Below are 18,342 nucleotides of genomic sequence, written 5' to 3'. Positions count from 1 at the left end.
CCGGTGTTTCTGAAAGTTAGGATTTCTATTCAGTCAAAAACTGAAGCAACCTAAACTTTTCAGATGAAAATACAGGTATAAGAGTGCAGTCGACTGTAATGATTAAAGAAAAACAATGGCAGATTAATAACTGCACTCAAATATTTTCTGCATGAATTGTCACTCTGTCCCCTTGTTTCGGGGTAATTAAAGTTTAAAACTTCAACCTTGACATTACAGCTCCACCGTGAACGCATGTACAGTAATAATAGGGGTTATGGCCCAGAGGTTCTTTGTGAGCGACGTGTAATTTTATGCTGCTGACCGTGACTGCAATTATAGCGGGACTTAATTTGTAGGCTGCCATATCACCTCTTTCATTAAACTGTGTGTCGTTTCTTTGTGTTTAGTCCAGTAAAGGGACTAGAGAAAAAAAAAAAAAAAAAGGATGGCCAGTGCTGGCAGCTCAACTCGTATCGGAAGAGCTCAAGCAGCCTGAACTGGCAGAGCAGCACATGATTAAACACAACAGGATTAGAGACTGGCTGAACAACACAACCAATGAGAAGGAGTAAGGCAAAATCAGAAGTCTTTCCCAGATGCTGATAAGATCCCTTGTGTAAGTGAGAGGTCACTACTATGACCGCTGCACTGTGGATTAACGCCAGATCTGGAGGGAGGTGATCGCCCTTGGTTACTACTGTGGATAAGCTAACCTTGTACTAGCTTCTGCAGCAGTGTGTGTATGTGCACAACAGATGTAGGTTACATTACCATAATAAAGCAGCCACACGCTTAAATGGTACTCTGTTGGCTCAAAAGGGTTCAGAGGATAGACTGCAACAGCAGAGCAAAAGACAAAGACTTTCTTTGAGGTCTTTGAGTCAGGAAAAGGACTCAGCTAAAGTTTGGGTGAAATCTGATTTCTCCTCACGTTTTATTTCTAAAATATTATGGAACATAGCTGCACCATTTTTTACTGAAACCTTCACGTTCCTGCAATGATGTTACAATATGAAATGTCTTCATGCGTGGCTGAATTTGCTCCTTTTGCAGTGGCTCTTAAAATAAGTTAGAATCAATATTTCTAACAGGGCTGCTGTGTCAACAAACAATGATGACAATGTGACAATATGAACAAGGTTACTGGCATGCTCTGTAAAAAAGACATATAGCTAGAGTAGCTTCACCCACTGGTTTTGATTTTTAAGCGTCAGTGTTGTACTAGCCACCGCCAGAAACGACCACATTTAGACGAGAATGTCGAGAAAAGTTATCAGCTGCCACTAGCAAGCTTGGTTAGCACGCTGCAATGCTCAATTAAAAGCATGGCATCCTGACCTGTTCATTCATTCATTTTGAGGCTGCAAGGTGTCCAACTTTTTAGCGGGGTATCACCCAACCCTAGCTCCTAGCTATTACTACCTATTATTTTAAAACTTTTCACAAATGCAAATTAAACAAATGAAAACACAAAAAGAGGTATAAACTCACAAGCCTCTTTGTTTGGGTAACACAAATATCTAATCAGTTGCATTGCAGTAATTCAGTACATTTCAGCACGTAGTCAGTATGTTGAAGTTCAAAACCAGCTTTAAAATGGGGAAGAAAGGTCATCTTTAGTGACTTTTCAAGTAGCATTGGTGCTGGTGCCACACAGGTTGAGTTTACTCTCCCACAAAATATCCAGTAAGTGACAGTTTTCTGATGTCTGAGATCAGAGGGGAATGGCCAGACTGCTTCGAGCTGACAGGAAGGCAACAGTAACTCAACCACTCATTACAACCCAGGTACGTGCAACATTTCGAATCCTGAAGCATATGGGGTACAGCAGCCGAAGACTACAGCGGCCAAGAACATAAAACTGAGGTTACAGTTTGCATCGGCTCACCAAAAATGTCCACTGCCCTCTGTCCAAGACATCATCATACCTTTATAGCTATGCCATCTGGACAAACCACCTGATAGTCTTCATTATCTTGATAGCTGCCCTCACCTCCTCCTTACTAATCCTCTGGCTACAACCTACCTGAGTATTATTGCTTTCTGACCACAGTGTTGTCATTGCTGCTTCCAGCAGGATAATGCACCACGTCTGTTGTAGAGACCCACCTTTTAGCACATCCCAGCACACCCACTCACTTCACCAGATGCACCTTGTTTAGTTCTCTCACCTTTGATTGGGTGTGGTGCTTGTCCTTGATTGCACTCACCTGTCACACATTATATGTCACACAGTATATAAGGACTGCATTCACTTTTGGCTCACTCTTTCCGCACTTCCACACGGGGCGGCAGCTGAGGTGAGGTTCTGGTTGGGTTTTTATTTTATGTATTGTTTAAGGTACTGAGTAACTTAAATCTCTGTTTTCTTTCAGCATTGGCAGTCCATGTGTGTCTTTGTTTCCTTCCTTTTTTGCCTTATTTATTTGAGAATAAAAGGAGTACCCTGAAAATAATTCTGCATTAGATGGCTGCTTTTCTTATTCTAACCGGATGAGCCCATGAAGCTGATTGCTTCAGCCCTGAACCTTCCTCCCTTCAAAACATGGTCCTCCGAGCCGGAGCGGTATTAGCATCATGGATACACAGCAGCCATCTAGAAGATCCAGTCGTGATAGTAGACCTCCTGCCTACCTGCAACAGTATGAAGTTCAGTACCCTGGAGCTAGAAGAGCTACATGTGAGACAGAGAGCCAAACTGAATGCCAGCACAGTGATAAAGACACACATGGGCTGCAGGATCCTGTCGGAGAGTCAGAAAGACAACCAGAAACATCCCCTGCTCCTTTACCCACCAACCAAGATGAGGTCATGAGGGAACTCCTGACAACAATGAGGGAGATTAAGCAATTTATGATTCAATCATCTCCTTCCCATTCTCGTAGCTCCAGATCTTCCATTCGCACAGTCTCATCTGATGGAATCAAATCTTCTGTATGCAGTTTACGAGCCAGTCCTCAAACACATCAACAACATGAGCAGCTCCCAGTGATTGATACAGTAACCTGTCAATCACCCTTCCAGCCCCCGCAGATTAGCCGTCAGTCTGGCTTAGTTACAGCTGCCAGCCCTCCTTTACCTAATTCAACAATACTAGATGCTGCTATCCCTTCAACTGGTTTGCCTAGACCAGTCCTTGCTACAGAAGATGAGACTCCCTTTGATTTCCTGGCCTTATCACGGCAGGATCCCGACCAGATCTCATGTGTTCAACCTGCTGTTCCTTTAGCTGAAGACCCTGTTCAACCTCTCATTCGCATATCTGACCACAAGCATTGCCCTCCTCTAGAGCAGCAACCAGCTACATCCAATACCTCATATGAACAGAAACCTTTGATATCTGGTACTGCTAGCTCGGGTCACTCCTCTAGCACGAGAACACATGTGTATATAAGCTTGAAGGTCCTTCATTTCCAGACCTTAGTAGAGAAGACGAAATGCAATACAGGATGTTACGGATGGCCCTTACAAACCTTCTTGATCCTCATGAGACAGAGCACTTCAAATATCACGTCCTTCTTGATCACCTCAAAGTAGACCAAGCTAAACGATTAGCTCTTGCCTTTTCCTACGCTCCTGACCCATACACTCAAGCCATCAAAGCCCTTGATGAGCGTTATGGGCAACCAAGACAGCTGGCATTGAAAGAGCTAAAGAATATACTGGAACTGCCTCCTATCAGAGCAGGTGATGGTCAGAGCCTTGATAATTTTGCTCTTCGAGTACAGGCTTTAGTTGGGTTGCTTAGCACTATGGGAGAACAAGGACGTGCAGAACTAGACTGTGGCTCCCATGTCGATCGCTTGTTAGTGAAGTTGCCTGCAGAGCATTTCAGTCGCTTCAAACGGCATGTTTACAGGGAACAGGGAGAAATGACGTATACCTTGCCTTTGTTCTCATCCTGGTTGCAAATGGAATGCAGGTGTCAACCAAAGAAGGCCAGTCCTGTTCCATCCTTCAACCAGACACGACCTGCCCGTAAGTACGCTTCTCCACTTACAACAATATTACATGAAGCAAATACATCTGATGATTCTGTACATGCAACACAGCCGATCATGACAACTAAGGCTACATGTGCATATTGCTGCTCACCAGAACATCACATTAGTAAGTGTCCTGGGTTTATTCAGAAGACGAAGGATGAGAAAACAAACTGGATAAAAGTAAACAAACGGTGTTGGCGTTGTGCTAGGAATCATCAGGCCGCAAAGTGTGACCTGAAGAAACCATGTGCCACCTGTATGGGACTACATCTCCAGATCCTATGCGATGTAAATAAGAGATCTAAAACTGACACTCATCCTGTAGTGAGGACGCTATACTTTGATAGACCTAGTGATTGTCCTAGTGTCCTTTTAAAGGTCGTGAAAGTGCTCCTGCGAAATGGCAAAAGAACCCTTGAAACATATGCAGTACTTGACGATGGCTCCCAGCGTACCATTCTTCTGACATCAGCTGCACAGCATCTCAACCTAACTGGGGAAGCAGAGAGATTATCACTTAGAACGGTCCGTCAAGAAGTTGAAACTATTCATGGTTCTTCCGTAAGTTTCAAAATCTCACCCATCGCACACCCAGAGAAAACCTACACAATTACTAATGCCTTCACTGCAAATCACCTAGCACTTTCAGACCACACCTACCCTGTATCATCTCTCCAACGGAGATACAAGCATCTTCAAGGTATCCCATTACCCATTATTAATAAAGCAGCGCCACTCCTGCTCATAGGCTCAGATCATACTCACCTCATCACGCCTACTGCTCCATTGAGACAGGGACCATATGGGTCTCCTGCAGGAGTTAAAACCCAATTAGGATGGACACTTCAAGGCCCGATCACAGATTTTCATCCCCAGAGCAGTACAGAGCACGTGCAGTGTTTGTTCACATCTCTCAGTTCATCTGCAGATGTACTGCGTTATCATGTTGAGAAGCTATGGCAACTAGACACTTTACCTGAATACAGTGAGAAATCTGTGATCCGATCAAAGCAAGATCAACTGGCACTGGAACTCCTTGAACAGGCCACAAAAAGGGTTGAGATCAATGGTGTTAATCGCTACGCCACTCCTCTTCTTCGGATGGCAAACTTTCCTCCTTTGAATGTCCCTCCAAATGTAGTCATGTCTAGACTCCGCAACACTGAGGCTCGGTTAGCTAAAGATCCTGGCAAAGCCATGTCTTACAAGGATCAGATTTTGAAATTGGAGCAAGCAGGCTATATAGTCAAACTTAGCCCAGAGGAGATGCACAATAGCAAAGAAACCTGGTATATCCCTCATCATATGACAAGTCACAACAATAAAGATCGCATAGTCTTTGACTGCTCTTTCACATTTCAAGGTCAGTGTCTCAATAAGTACCTATTGCCAGGACCAATCCTAGGCCCAACACTTCTTGGTGTTTTGTTGCGTTTTAGGCAACATTCAGTAGCAATAAGTGGCGACATCAAAGGCATGTTTCACCAAGTCCGTCTTCTGCCTCCTGATAAACCACTTCTCCGATTCCTGTGGCGTGACATGAACAAAGCAGCTCCCCCTTCAGTATATGAGTGGCAGGTACTCCCCTTTGGTACGACCTGCAGCCCTTGTTGTGCAATCTATGCACTGCAGAAACATGTGAAGGAATATCAATCTGACAAAGATGTGCAGTCTTCAGTAATGCAGTGTTTCTATGTTGATAACTGCTTGCAGAGTTTTCCATCAGCAGAGTTAGCTCGAACACTCCTAGACAAATTAAGAAACCATCTATCAGAAGGAGGCTTCGACCTTCGCCAGTGGGCCAGCAATAATCCTGTTGTGATTAGCCATCTACCATCTGAGGTAAGAACGGCAAGTAATGAACTTTGCCTGACTGAAGACAAGCCATCTGGCCCACATGAACGCACATTAGGATTATTGTGGAATTGTGAGACTGATTTGTTTGCCTATAAATACAGAACTCTAGCCTCACACCCCACCACAATGCGTCGTATCTATGCAGTACTTGCTCGTCTGTATGACCCATTAGGCTACTTACTCCCATTCACAACACGCGCCAAAACCTTGGTGCAAGAGCTATGGAGAAAAGAGAGATTGGGACGACCCTTCCCTTCCACACGACCTCTTAGAGGCATGGAAGTCCTGGGAAGAAGAACTTTGTTATCTCCCACAAATTGCCATCCCACGTTGCTATACTTCTAAGGAAATGGATGTTTCTACCACAGTTCGAGACATTCATATCTTCTGTGATGCTTCGGAGCGAGCGTATGGTGCTGTCGCATATTTGAGATCAGATGATCTTGAAGGTCACGTGGAACTGAGTTTCTTGTTAGCTCGCTCACGTGTTGCTCCTAAACGGCATTTAACAATACCCAGACTGGAGCTATGCGCAGCCCTACTAGGCGCACGCCTCTGTGAGCTCATACAAACAGAACTCACCTTACCAGTCAGGACTACCACCCTTTGGTCTGACTCGACAACTGTACTTCACTGGCTTCAGTCAGATTCCTGCCGTTTCAAGGTATTCGTAGGAGCCAGAGTCTCAGAAATTCAAAACCTCACAAACAGTCAAGACTGGAGATACATCAATTCAGCCACAAATCCTGCTGATGATGTTACGAGAGGTAAATCCCTGAAAGAGTTCCTTAGCCCAAACAGGTGGACTGAGGGTCCCTCGTTTCTGCATGAACCTCCAAATAACTGGCCCACAGTTACAGATCTCCATCCTGATGATGATCAGACTGAGTTAAAGAAATCCTACTTCTTTGGTATTGTCAGTATACCCTCCCATACATACACACCCAGCTTCAGAACATATCAAGAGCTATTGGATTTCACGGCTCATTCACTCTCCAACCAAAAGGGTAACATTCCTTCTGCAGCTGATTATCAAACAGCAGAACAAGAAATCCTTCGTCAGGCACAACTGGACAGTTTCGGTGAAGACTTAGCCCGTTTACAGTCAGACAAACCCCTCTCATCCGACAGCCGTCTATTGTGTTTGTCACCAGTGTTGTGCAGGAATTCTGGACTTATCCATGTAGGAGGCCGACTACGGCAAAGCCCAGACTTGGAATTGAATGTCATTCACCCAATAGTACTTGATCCTGCTCATCCAGTGACCAAACTGATCATACAAAATTATGATGACAAACTGCATCATGCTGGTTCAGAAAGACTTTTTGCTGAACTACGTCGGAAATTCTGGATTCTCAGAGGAAGGGAAGCCGTACGCAGGCATCAGTATAGCTGTGTCGCATGTCAGAAATGGAGAGCACAGCCCATCATTCCAAAAATGTCAGACTTGCCTGCTGCTCATCTTAGGTTATTCAAACCACCTTTCTACTCCACAGGAATACTGCTTTGGACCATACAAGGTCAAGACAGGCCGCAGATCGGAGAAAAGGTGGGGAATAATATTCAAATGTCTCACCACTCGGTGTATACATCTTGACCTCCTAAACAGCATGGATACAGACTCCTTCCTCATGGCCCTCCAACGATTCATTTCTCGACGAGGAACACCCCTGGAAATTATATGTGATCAAGGAACTAACTTCAAAGGAGGAGATAAGGAACTACGGGCAGCCTTTAACAACCTTGCTCCGACTCTACAGCCGGTCCTGATGACTAAAAGAATCCATTTCTAATTCAATCCCCCGCATGCACCCCATTTCGGTGGAGCCTGGGAGAGGGAGATACGTTCTGTGAAGAATGCTCTGAAGAGAACCATTGGTGCACAGATGGTCACTGAAGAGGTCTTAAGAACAGTCCTAATTGAGATTGAAGGCATTCTTAACTCAAAACCCCTAGGCTATGTATCCTCAGACATTGCGGACATTGACCCCGTAACCCCAAACCTTCTCCTTATGGGCCGACATGATTCATCACTCCCCCTGGTATCCTATTCTGATTCTGACCTCCTAGGCCGACGACGATGGCGACATGCACAAATATTGGCAGATCACTTCTGGCGACACTTCATAAGAGACTATCTACCATCCCTCCAAAGAAGACCCAAATGGCAGAAGGAAAAACCAGATCTCACATTGAACTCTGTCGTCATGATTATGGATTCACACCTTCCACGTGCCCTTTGGCCTGTAGGAAGAGTTACACGCTTGCTGAAAAGCCCAGATGACCGCATCAGAACTGTGGAGGTCCTGGTACAGGATAAAACCTATATCCGCCCTGTCTCCTGTCTGATCCCCCTGCCCCCGCTTCCTGACGAAGACTGATCCTGATCATATCAACATATTTCTCACTAGAAATATGGGGGCGGCTGTTGTAGAGACCCACCTTTTAGCACATCCCAGCACACCCACTCACTTCACCAGATGCACCTTGTTTAGTTCTCTCACCTTTGATTGGGTGTGGTGCTTGTCCTTGATTGCACTCACCTGTCACACATTATATGTCACACAGTATATAAGGACTGCATTCACTTTTGGCTCACTCTTTCCGCACTTCCACACGGGGCGGCAGCTGAGGTGAGGTTCTGTTTGGGTTTTTATTTTATGTATTGTTTAAGGTACTGAGTAACTTAAATCTGTTTTCTTTCAGCATTGGCAGTCCATGTGTGTCTTTGTTTCCTTCCTTTTTTGCCTTATTTATTTGAGAATAAAAGGAGTACCCTGAAAATAATTCTGCATTAGATGGCTGCTTTTCTTATTCTAACCGGATGAGCCCATGAAGCTGATTGCTTCAGCCCTGAACCTTCCTCCCTTCAAAACAACGTCACAAAGCTTAAATAATCTAAAACCGTTTTGTTTTGTTTTTTACAGGACAATGAGTTCACTGTACTCATTGTCCTGTACCCAGTCCCCAGATCTCAATCCAATAGAACTACACCTTTGGGATGTGTGGAACAGCAGATGAACATGATGGATGTGCAGCAGGGAAATTTGCAGCAACTGTATAATCCAAGATGTAACTAAGTAAATGTCCAGTGAGTTTAAATCCTAAAACCTCCCTGATTTTAAGCATTAATTGGATAGCTCGATTTTTACTTTTCAGACAAAAACTAAACAGTTATGGTTTTGGGTTCAGGGTGTATCCGAATTCGGATTCAGCAAACTTCAACTAAACTTCTGCTGAAGTAGTTAAGAACGTGTCACAGTTCCACACACCCTTAATGCGTAAGAACCTATTTAACTGTAAGTAATTGATCTATTCTACTTTAGGACTAAAAAGTTTTTGTCTCCCTGTGCGACCAGGCAACTATAAAACAGTGGATTCTGAGACTTCTCCTGTAAACTTCACACTCAAGAAGTAAAACAGATAAAGGGAAGAATGGTACAAGAGGGAATCTGAGCAGGGATTTGATAACAGTTTGAATACAAACTACAGTATCTGCTTCATTCAACATCCTGCCAGTACCCCGTGCTTTCTCTAAAACTGTGACGGGACACGTTTTATCAGCTCCCTTTCTATAGCAACATAATCACATGGGACAAGAGGGACTCAGAGAAGTGCCATTCATCCCTGAAACTCTTAAGAAATGGGACACTGGCTGCATTCCCCATAGTTGTAAAAGCACCGCTCTACACCCACTAACGACGGTCTGTCTGTGTGTGCACACATTAATTAATCTAAAATTTCGGCTTGTGTGTTTTGGTTGGTGTGCACCCACATCACCCCGTCGGGCGAATTTGCTGCTCTGGCCCTGTTCTGCCATATGTGGTTAGCAATGAAAGCAGAATAGTTGTCTTTTGATGTGATGTGATAGAGGGCTTATTCTGAACTGTTAGCACAGAGGACAACAGCGACAGCCTTTCCCAGCTTAAGCACAGCTCTTCACGGACGAGCTCACTCCAATTAAAACAAAAGATGACAAAGGGGGAACTCTGCATGTCACATTTCTTTTTTTTCAGACCCTACTTGGTAGGAAACTGTGAATAAAACAATGTGTTTGTGTATATTTACATAATCACTATGATAAAACTGGGACAAACACATTAAAATGTCTATCTAAAAATACATTTATTCTTGTTTATGTCATTTTCAGTCTTTGTCCCTTGTTGAGCCAATACATCTGAAAGCATATTGGTCAAACACATAAAATAACCTTCACCTATGGTCACAAGCTTTAGGTTGTGACCAAAAGGATGAGATCGTGGGTACAAGGACTGCAAATGAGCTTCTTCCAAAGGGTGGCAATGCTCTCCTTTGGCGAATGGCTGGAGCTCAGTCATTCATGAGGAGTTCAGAGAAGAGCAGCTACTCCTCCACATCGAAGGGAACCAGTTGAGGTGGTTGAGGTGACTAGGATGCCTTCTGGGCATTCCCTAGGTTAGGTTTTTCACTTCTACCAGAAGGAGGCCCTGGAATAGACCTGAGACACGCTGGAGTGATAACATCTCTGCTGGGGAAATGAAGATATGTGTGTCTCTGTTTAGACTGTTGCTCTCTCGACCTGGACCCAGATAAATGGGAGAAAATTGATGGAACATTATGAAGAAAGTGATGAGTCCATGGAGGATGGATGCAGAAGCAAAGAAATTGTGAAAGACAACAACTGCTCTGAAAGAAAATCTCTGATTTTGGAGGAAAACTTGCTGCACTGACTGGGACCTGTTTGTTCCTGACATGGAAAAGCTTCATGCGTTCATGTGTGAGAGCAATCCAAGGTGTGGAGCTGTAAGAACAAATTAGTGTTTCAGCTCCTCTGAAATCACCTATCACAACAAGAAAACAGTCATTTTGTGTGCTGATATAATTGCTACTCTTACTCCAGCACAAACACACACTAAACAGTGACTATTTGGACAGTTAGGTCAGTCAGTCTACAAGCATTCCCAGAGGGAGATTTCTAACGCAGCTAGCAAAAAAAGCAATTCAATGCGTGTAATTTCTGAGTTTACTCAGATGCAGTTTAATGATACTCTTCATTTCCCAGATCTTTAAAATAGGGGTTGAGAGTGCTGAGCTAGTATGACCCAGAGACCCACAATAGTCACAATAATGGAAAATCCTCTAGGATGCAATAAACCAGAATTACCCAATAAGTTTACAAATGGTGACCAAGATAATGTACACTCTGATAAAAGCACTTCACAAATGAAAAACAATCTTGTCAGTGTTTCCCTGGGCCACGAAAATAACCTTAACAGCTTCCTTTTAAAATTCAGCAGCATACATGATGCTGCAATAACCTGATATCTGCTAACATGTCAGACCTCCACATCTGGCTTTAATTCATGGAGTCATTTGTTTACCTAATATTAGTTAGTGGTTAAAATTTTAGTTGGCAGTAAACCTTGAAAATAAAATAATAAATAATAAAGAGATGATGGAAAAACTGGTGTATGGAGAAAAAAAATCATAATATTCCTGAAATATGTAACTTCAACATCCCCCCAGGTTTCCACTTAAGAGAAAACTGCCAGAAAGATTAAAATGTCAGGCATTATTCCTCAATAACAAAAACACAAACGTCACCGTGACTTTCATCACTCTGTGGTTTTATTGGTGCTCTTCTAATTGCACTGAATCAACGGAAAGTTATTTTCTAAAGACTGCTATTATCTATACATATTCAGCAGAAATGGAACACAATCATTTGCATATTTTGTTTGTTTTGGGGGTTGTTTTTTTTTCATTTTGCAGTTTCATTTTTGCAGCACTTAAATTACATCATCTATCCATCCTTTATTGCCTATTTAAGAATGTAAAAAGAAAACAATATGCACAGACATCCAAGAAATCCATGAAAACGCTATACAGCTACTGGACAAATCAACATTTAAACATATTACAAGAACATATGACAGTAAATTGTTGACATTTACCTTAAAACTCGTGCAGAGAGTATATAAATGATATGATAAAGTCAATGTGATGCTGGAGGTCCTCAACTAATAGCTCCTTTAATGGGAATCGTTTCTGTTTATTCCCAGCTCTATATTTATTCTTGGATTCTGCTAGAATAGTTCTGCATGTTTGACAGTTTCCCCTTTACTTACCTTAGCATGCCATACTGAGCCTTGGTCTACACACTTAGTGCATCCTGCCTCAAGCAAACTTTTACCGTCTCTATATTTACGCTAACTTCATTCTGATTGGATCGATTCACAATCAGAACGTTTCTGCACTCACAGCCAGAGTATGCGTCTCATTTGATAATGTTAAGGACATTTACTATTGTGTAGATACATTATTTACTTAGTACTTACAAGTGCATATACTTAGTACTTGTAGACAGACTAATCTCACTATTTAAACTTGCCATGTTTTGTATGATCACTATAGCAGCGTATGTATATCAGAAAAAAAGAAAATTTATTATATGATTGAAGTATTAAAGACACAAACATTTGTATTAGGTGGGTTTGGATTTATGTACCTCATAGCCACTATCTACATCAGAATAATACGGAGCTAATAAGAAACAAGGACACTGGTATCATTTAATTTAAAGTTACAGCTCATTTACTTGCGTCCACTTCTCGTTTACATTTCGTTCAGTCACTCTGAAACTTGTACCGTGTAATTATATTTTCTTTTTCCCCCGTTTTTGATATTACAGTGTCAAATCTAGTGTGAAATTAACTGCTGTCTCCCATAACAAAAACAGCCTAACAGAGCAGATGCGGGTGTGACAGTAAAGTTTTTGAAGTGACATATTGTTTCTTGATGAAGCTGAAGAGGAGGTCGTGGGTGTTTGGATACTGTCAGTCATCTTTCAACTATAGCAAAAAAATAAAAAAGGATAATATATTAAACGTGGCAAAAACACATTATGTTAATGGTGATGAACTGATTTTGTGTATGCTTTTTTTAAGAGAAAGGGAAATGAACATGTAAAATCCTCTTAGAAGGCACAACGCAATATGTTCAACTACTCTTACAGCATCAAAAACCTCACGATCGAGCACAACAGACTAAGAAGTTACCGTATTAAGCTTTAAGCACACAAGTTACAACACAAAACTCATTCACGCCTATTGTTGGGTACCCCATTCAACTGCTCAATAACACAAATGTCTAACCAGCCAATCACATGATCGCAACTCAATCCATTCAGGTAAGATTTCCTGCTGAAGTTCAAACCAGTATCAAAATGTGGAAGACAGATCATTTAAGTGATGGGTTGGGTGTTGGTGCTTAACAGGCTGCTGAGTATTTAATCAACTGTTGATCTGCTGGGATTTTACCACACAATCATGAGTTTACAGAGAATGGTCTGGAAAAAAAATTAAAAATATCCACTGAGTGACTGATCAAAATGCCTGTTTGATGTCAGAGTCAGAGTATGGCCAAACACTTTGAGCTGATAGGACACCACTAGCTACTCAAATAACCACTCATTGCAACTAAGTTATGCAGATGAGCATCTCAAACCTTAAAGGAGATGGGCTACAGCAGCAGAACACCACACCACATTCCACTACTATCAGCTAAGAACAGAAAACTAAGAGTACAATTCACATTGGCTAAGAAAAAACAAGACTTTAAAAATGTTCCCTGGTCTGATAAGCGTCAATTTCTTTTGCAATATTAGGTTGACTGGGTCAGAATTTAGTGTAAACATCAGCAAAGAGTGGATCCACCCTGCCTTGAATCAACAGCTCAGGCCTATGCTGTTGTAATGTTGGAGGGGATATGTTCTTGGTACACTTTGGGCCCTTTATTACCAACTGAGCATTTTTTAAAGTCTGACAATATACCTGAATATTGTTTTTCACCATGTCCATTAATTTATGATCACACTGTACCATCATCCTCCAAACTGGTTTCTTGAACATTAAAATTAGTTCACTGCACTCAAATGGCCTTCTTGGTCTCAGTTAGAGCTCAATCCAGCACCTTTGAGATGCGGTGAAATGGGAAATTTGCATCATAGATGTGTGATGCTAACACATCAAATATGGAACAAAATCTCAGAGGAATGTTACAAGCCCCTTGTTAAATCTGTGCCACAAAGAAATAAGGCAGTTCTGAAGATTAAAGGGGTCCAACCCAGTACTAGCAAGGTGCACCTAATAAAGTGGCCAGTGAATATGTAACGTCAAAATCAACTTCAATTGCTTCAGTCCTGACAAACACACTCATTCTTGCTTCACAGTTTTAAAGATTTTTGCTTTTTTTTGGTCTTAAGTGATATAATGGTTGGATGGTTGGATGGATGGATGGATGGATGGATGGATGGATGGATGGACTTTCAGACTTCTTTCCTTGAGCAGTCCATTATCTTCTGATCGATTTAAATGAATCCGTCAAAGTAGCAGGATATAGATAGTACCAACCAGGCCTGTCAGTGTCCTTGTATCACCATGACGTGGCTACATTTCAGGTTACACCGTGGGTTACCATGTCGGTTTCAGAAGGGTCTGTGGTTACACGAAATCTATTATGACACATAGCTATAAATCCCTAGTTGAATCAACAGTGTAGGTATGTCATAATCACAAAGCTTTTTTAAATCCTACACTGTAACATGACACAAACTTCACTAAAAATTTAACTACACATCGCTTTGATGACGTCCATGCAGTTATTATGGCTGGGAGCGGCATTGGCCATTTGCAAAGGCTACATCATAAGCTCTCCATGGAATCAACAGAGGTCTAAATTAAGCCCAACAGTGGTCCAGAGACCTGTTCGGCTGTCATGGGGCAAAAGGTTGACCATCCTCACGGCCCTGAATCGGACAAGAAAATGAATGATAGACAGATACTTTGAAAATATCTTTAAGAGTTCAGCAATAACCATTTTAACTAAATATCTGTTGGCTTGACAGGAAAAAAAAGCTGCCCATACTATCACTACCTTCACAATTCAAGCCTAAATTATAACTTGGGAAAACAAAACAGTCCAATTAGTTTAGTTTAGTTAGATTCATTAAGCAACATTTTAAAACACTCTTTGCTTCTGAAACTCATAATCCCTAAATTTTCACTGTCAGCTAAGCAAGCTTTAACCTGCTGAGCAGATTTCAGACACTATGTTGTGGTTCCCAACTTTCTCAGGTATACACCACTTCAGAAGTTGAAAAAATGTTATTTCTCCACACGTTACAGTTTTTTACTAATTCCTTTACATCATTAATCATTTATCTTAATTTCACTGTATATTTTCAGCAGACTGTCCATGCCCTGCAGTTTGAACCACTAGACTATGTGTAGAACTCTGGAAAGCGGTGGTCGATATTTTTCATGATATTCCTACATTTCACGAAGAAGTTATTTAAATCATAAAGACAATACCTGCTACTGTCATCCTTTATTAAGAGAAATCAGTGTGTAGTCCCATTAAAGAAGTTTCAAACGAAGTGAAATCTGCTTCCTGTGAAGGACGTCAGAGATTTGTTAACTTTCCCTCAGCTCACGTGATGTGAACACCTGGACATGTCAGGAAGGATGTTGTGTGCACAGCTGGCTGGCCTGCTGATGCTGCCATTTATTTATTTATTTGCTTGTTTGTTTGTTAAATAAACACAAACATGGGTTGAAAACTAAACTCAAACACAGGAATCTGCTTCCATCATATTTGCACAAGGCCCCCCCAAAACACACACAAAAAAGCCCAGCAGACAGGAAGCAGAGGAGGGTTAATTACCTCCGCCGAGCATCACCACTGCCAAATGCAGCTGCCCGGATCACGTTTCAGCGCACATCTGCTAAAATGCACACTGGCGGAAAGCCGGCCACGTCTCAGCCTCCTGATGTGCGTTTCTTCCTTTAATGACAGCAGCATATGAGTAAGAGAAACCCCCTCTTACCTTCCACATCCAGGCCATTCTTATTTCCACGCAGACAATGGTGGACCGCCTGTTTTCTTCAGCCCCTAAACGCGCTCACCACCTCCGTCTGCAAGCACGTTTCCTCACGTGCTCATCACAGGAGCAGATGCGGGTGCAGTGCGGTGGTATGCGGGGATCGGCTCCATAAATGTTGGAGTGTACCGTTATTCGTCTCCTCTCTGTTTTTTTTTCCTCCCATGGAGCTGCTGGGACCTGCAACGACGCTGCGTTGCTACTGGCCGGCTGAGACGCGTAGCCCCGCCCCGTGTGCGGCACGTGACCGCCGCTGACGCCCTGGCCCTGGCGTTTTACAACATCAGGAACATGAGGACGAGGGAAACAATAATAACAGAGGGTGCTGTGTGTTGAGTGTAGGCAGAGACGGACTTTAAGGTTATGCAGTACCGCCCCTCATTTCTTCATAATTTGCTTCCAAAGAGCCAGACTCGTTTTTCAAAGTGATCTTGGATTTTTCCAGACATTCCGATGGTCTTCCAAAGTTTTTTTCTTTTTTTCTTTTTTTTGGAACATGGGCTGTTTTTTCACTCATTTTTAGTCCAGTCCATCTGATCCTTTTCAGAGGAATGTTTCTTGGTTTTTTTGCGGTTTTTGTTTTTTAATTAAGCCGCTTAGTGAAAGAATAAATTTCAAATTGCATTTCTGCCTCAGTATGGTGTACAGTGTGTACACGTGGGGGATAAAAGAAGAAGTGACAGGCTTAAAAAAATTATCTACTGCAGATAAACAGTATTTGATTGGCATGTCCTTGAGGAGAAAAGGTAAAGACCTGACACAGGACCAGAGAAATGTATCTGGCCCTCCTGTTGACATATAGTGTCCATTGAAGCCTCATCAGAAATGGTCTCAGTGGGAGAGTGGCAGTGGCATCGGGTCTCATGGAGTTTTTAGTTCACATTATTGTTAAAGTATACAGAGGATGTCAGGAGGTTCATCAGTGTATACAGCCATTTGTAAAACAAAGGGAAGGCTCTGTCATGGGTGTGGCTGCGTTTCAGCCAATAGTTTTGGAGATCTTGTCAAAATTGATGGAATTCTGAAAGTAGAAGAGCATCGTTAGATTTTCATCCAATCTGAAAGTCTTCTGATTGACAATGTTTTGGTTTTTCAACATGACAATGAAACACCGAGACACACTGCCAATAAAAGTAAAGCTGGATAGAAAAACACTAAATGAAACTTCATTAGTCATGGATTGGCTTCCCAGGAGCCCAGATCTCAAAATTGTTGAAGCAGTGTGAGATCATTTTGATGGAGAACATAACAGAAAGTAGCCAGCATCCAAAGAAGAGCTTTGAATGTCCTTCAAGAAGCCTGGAAAACTCAAGACTTTTAAACAGTGCTGTGTTTAAACAATGTTACTGCCATAGGTAAAGTGTGAATCTAACTATATGTCACTTACTGTTGCCTGAAATTTGTTCAAATAAGTGTACTGGATGGCGTACACTGTTTGAGTTAAGACATGAGTGCTTTTCCAACCAGAGAAGAGTTGTTTTTGTTTTTATTTAATATCCCTTTCTTGCAACATCTCATTTAACTGTTTGAAACATAATGCAGTGAGGCTCCCAGGTAGTCTGGCATTATTATTATGATTATTATTATCATATTAGAGTCAAATGGTAAATGGCCTTTATTTGTATAGCGCTTTACTCGTCCCTAAGGACCCCAAAGCGCTTTACACAACCAGTCATCCACCCATTCACACACTGGTGATGGCAAACTACATTGTAGTCACAGCCACCCTGGGGCACACTGACAGAGGCCAGACACTGGTGCCACCTCTGACCACCACCACCAGGTGAAGTGTCTTGCCCAAGGACACAACGAGCGAGACTGTCCAAGCCGGGGCTCAAACCGGCAACCTTCCGATTACAAGGCGAACTCCCAACTCTTGAGCCACGATCGCCCTCAAGACAAATAAAGGCATTTTTTAGTCTTCTTTTGAAGACTGAGAGCCAAACGTAACAGCTTAAAATGTCTGGCTAATATCAAGCTTAACCTGATATAACTATGCAGTCAATGAAAAATCCATTTATTTAAATTTACTGCTGGACTTAATAGATCAGATATTTTTCAGCAAGATTTCTGCTCATGTTCAGAACTGTCTGCACAATTACACTTTCACACATGTTTGATCTGTGTTTTGGGATGCTTTTTACCTCAGCTACATCACTGAAGCTAACCAAAATGAGAAGGAAAGGGAACATTATGCAAAGCGTTTATAAGTAACTTTTCTATTAAATATTTATACTTTCATGAACTTGGTGGTATGATGTTGTCCTGAATTATATCTAATCTACAGAAAAAAGTGCTGTCAGTCATATTCACTGATTTTTCATTTTTCTCATCTCTTTCTCTGGTTTCCTCTTCTGAATTCATACAAGTCAAAGTATAGGTGTAGGAACCAAGAGAACAAGTAATCATTACTGTACAAAATCAGAGTAAAATACATATAGACAACTATTTCTATTCTGTGTGTTATTAACAGAATGCCAATCTTCATCTTTATTTTTTAACAAAAGAGTTATCTGATACCAATACTGTGTGTTGTTTACCTTTGAGGCACACTGATCTGATCAGACACTATACTCCAGTAGTCCTTGAAATTCAAAA

General features: G+C 42.0%; 1 protein-coding gene across 2 annotated transcripts in view; it reads right to left on the bottom strand.

Annotated features, from left to right (window-relative positions):
• The window catches only part of st6galnac3 (ST6 (alpha-N-acetyl-neuraminyl-2,3-beta-galactosyl-1,3)-N-acetylgalactosaminide alpha-2,6-sialyltransferase 3), a 114,417-nt gene extending 98,502 nt beyond the window's left edge, over positions 1 to 15,915 (bottom strand). For both annotated transcript variants that reach the window (XM_086270567.1, XM_086270566.1), the window contains exon 1: positions 15,691 to 15,915. In XM_086270567.1, coding sequence (XP_086126693.1) covers positions 15,691 to 15,708 — 18 coding nt within the window. In that variant the 5' untranslated portion in view covers positions 15,709 to 15,915. The remainder of the gene's footprint in view (positions 1 to 15,690) is intronic.
• Between the last annotated feature and the right edge of the window lie 2,427 nt (positions 15,916 to 18,342).

This window comes from Aulonocara sp. 'chitande type north' Nkhata Bay, linkage group LG18, assembly GCF_057382095.1.
Source record: "Aulonocara sp. 'chitande type north' Nkhata Bay isolate Kocher_YH1m ecotype deep benthic linkage group LG18, A_spYH_male_GT1.1, whole genome shotgun sequence".
Taxonomy (NCBI): Eukaryota; Metazoa; Chordata; class Actinopteri; order Cichliformes; family Cichlidae; genus Aulonocara; species Aulonocara sp. 'chitande type north' Nkhata Bay.
This window is presented reverse-complemented; position numbering and strand designations above follow the sequence as displayed.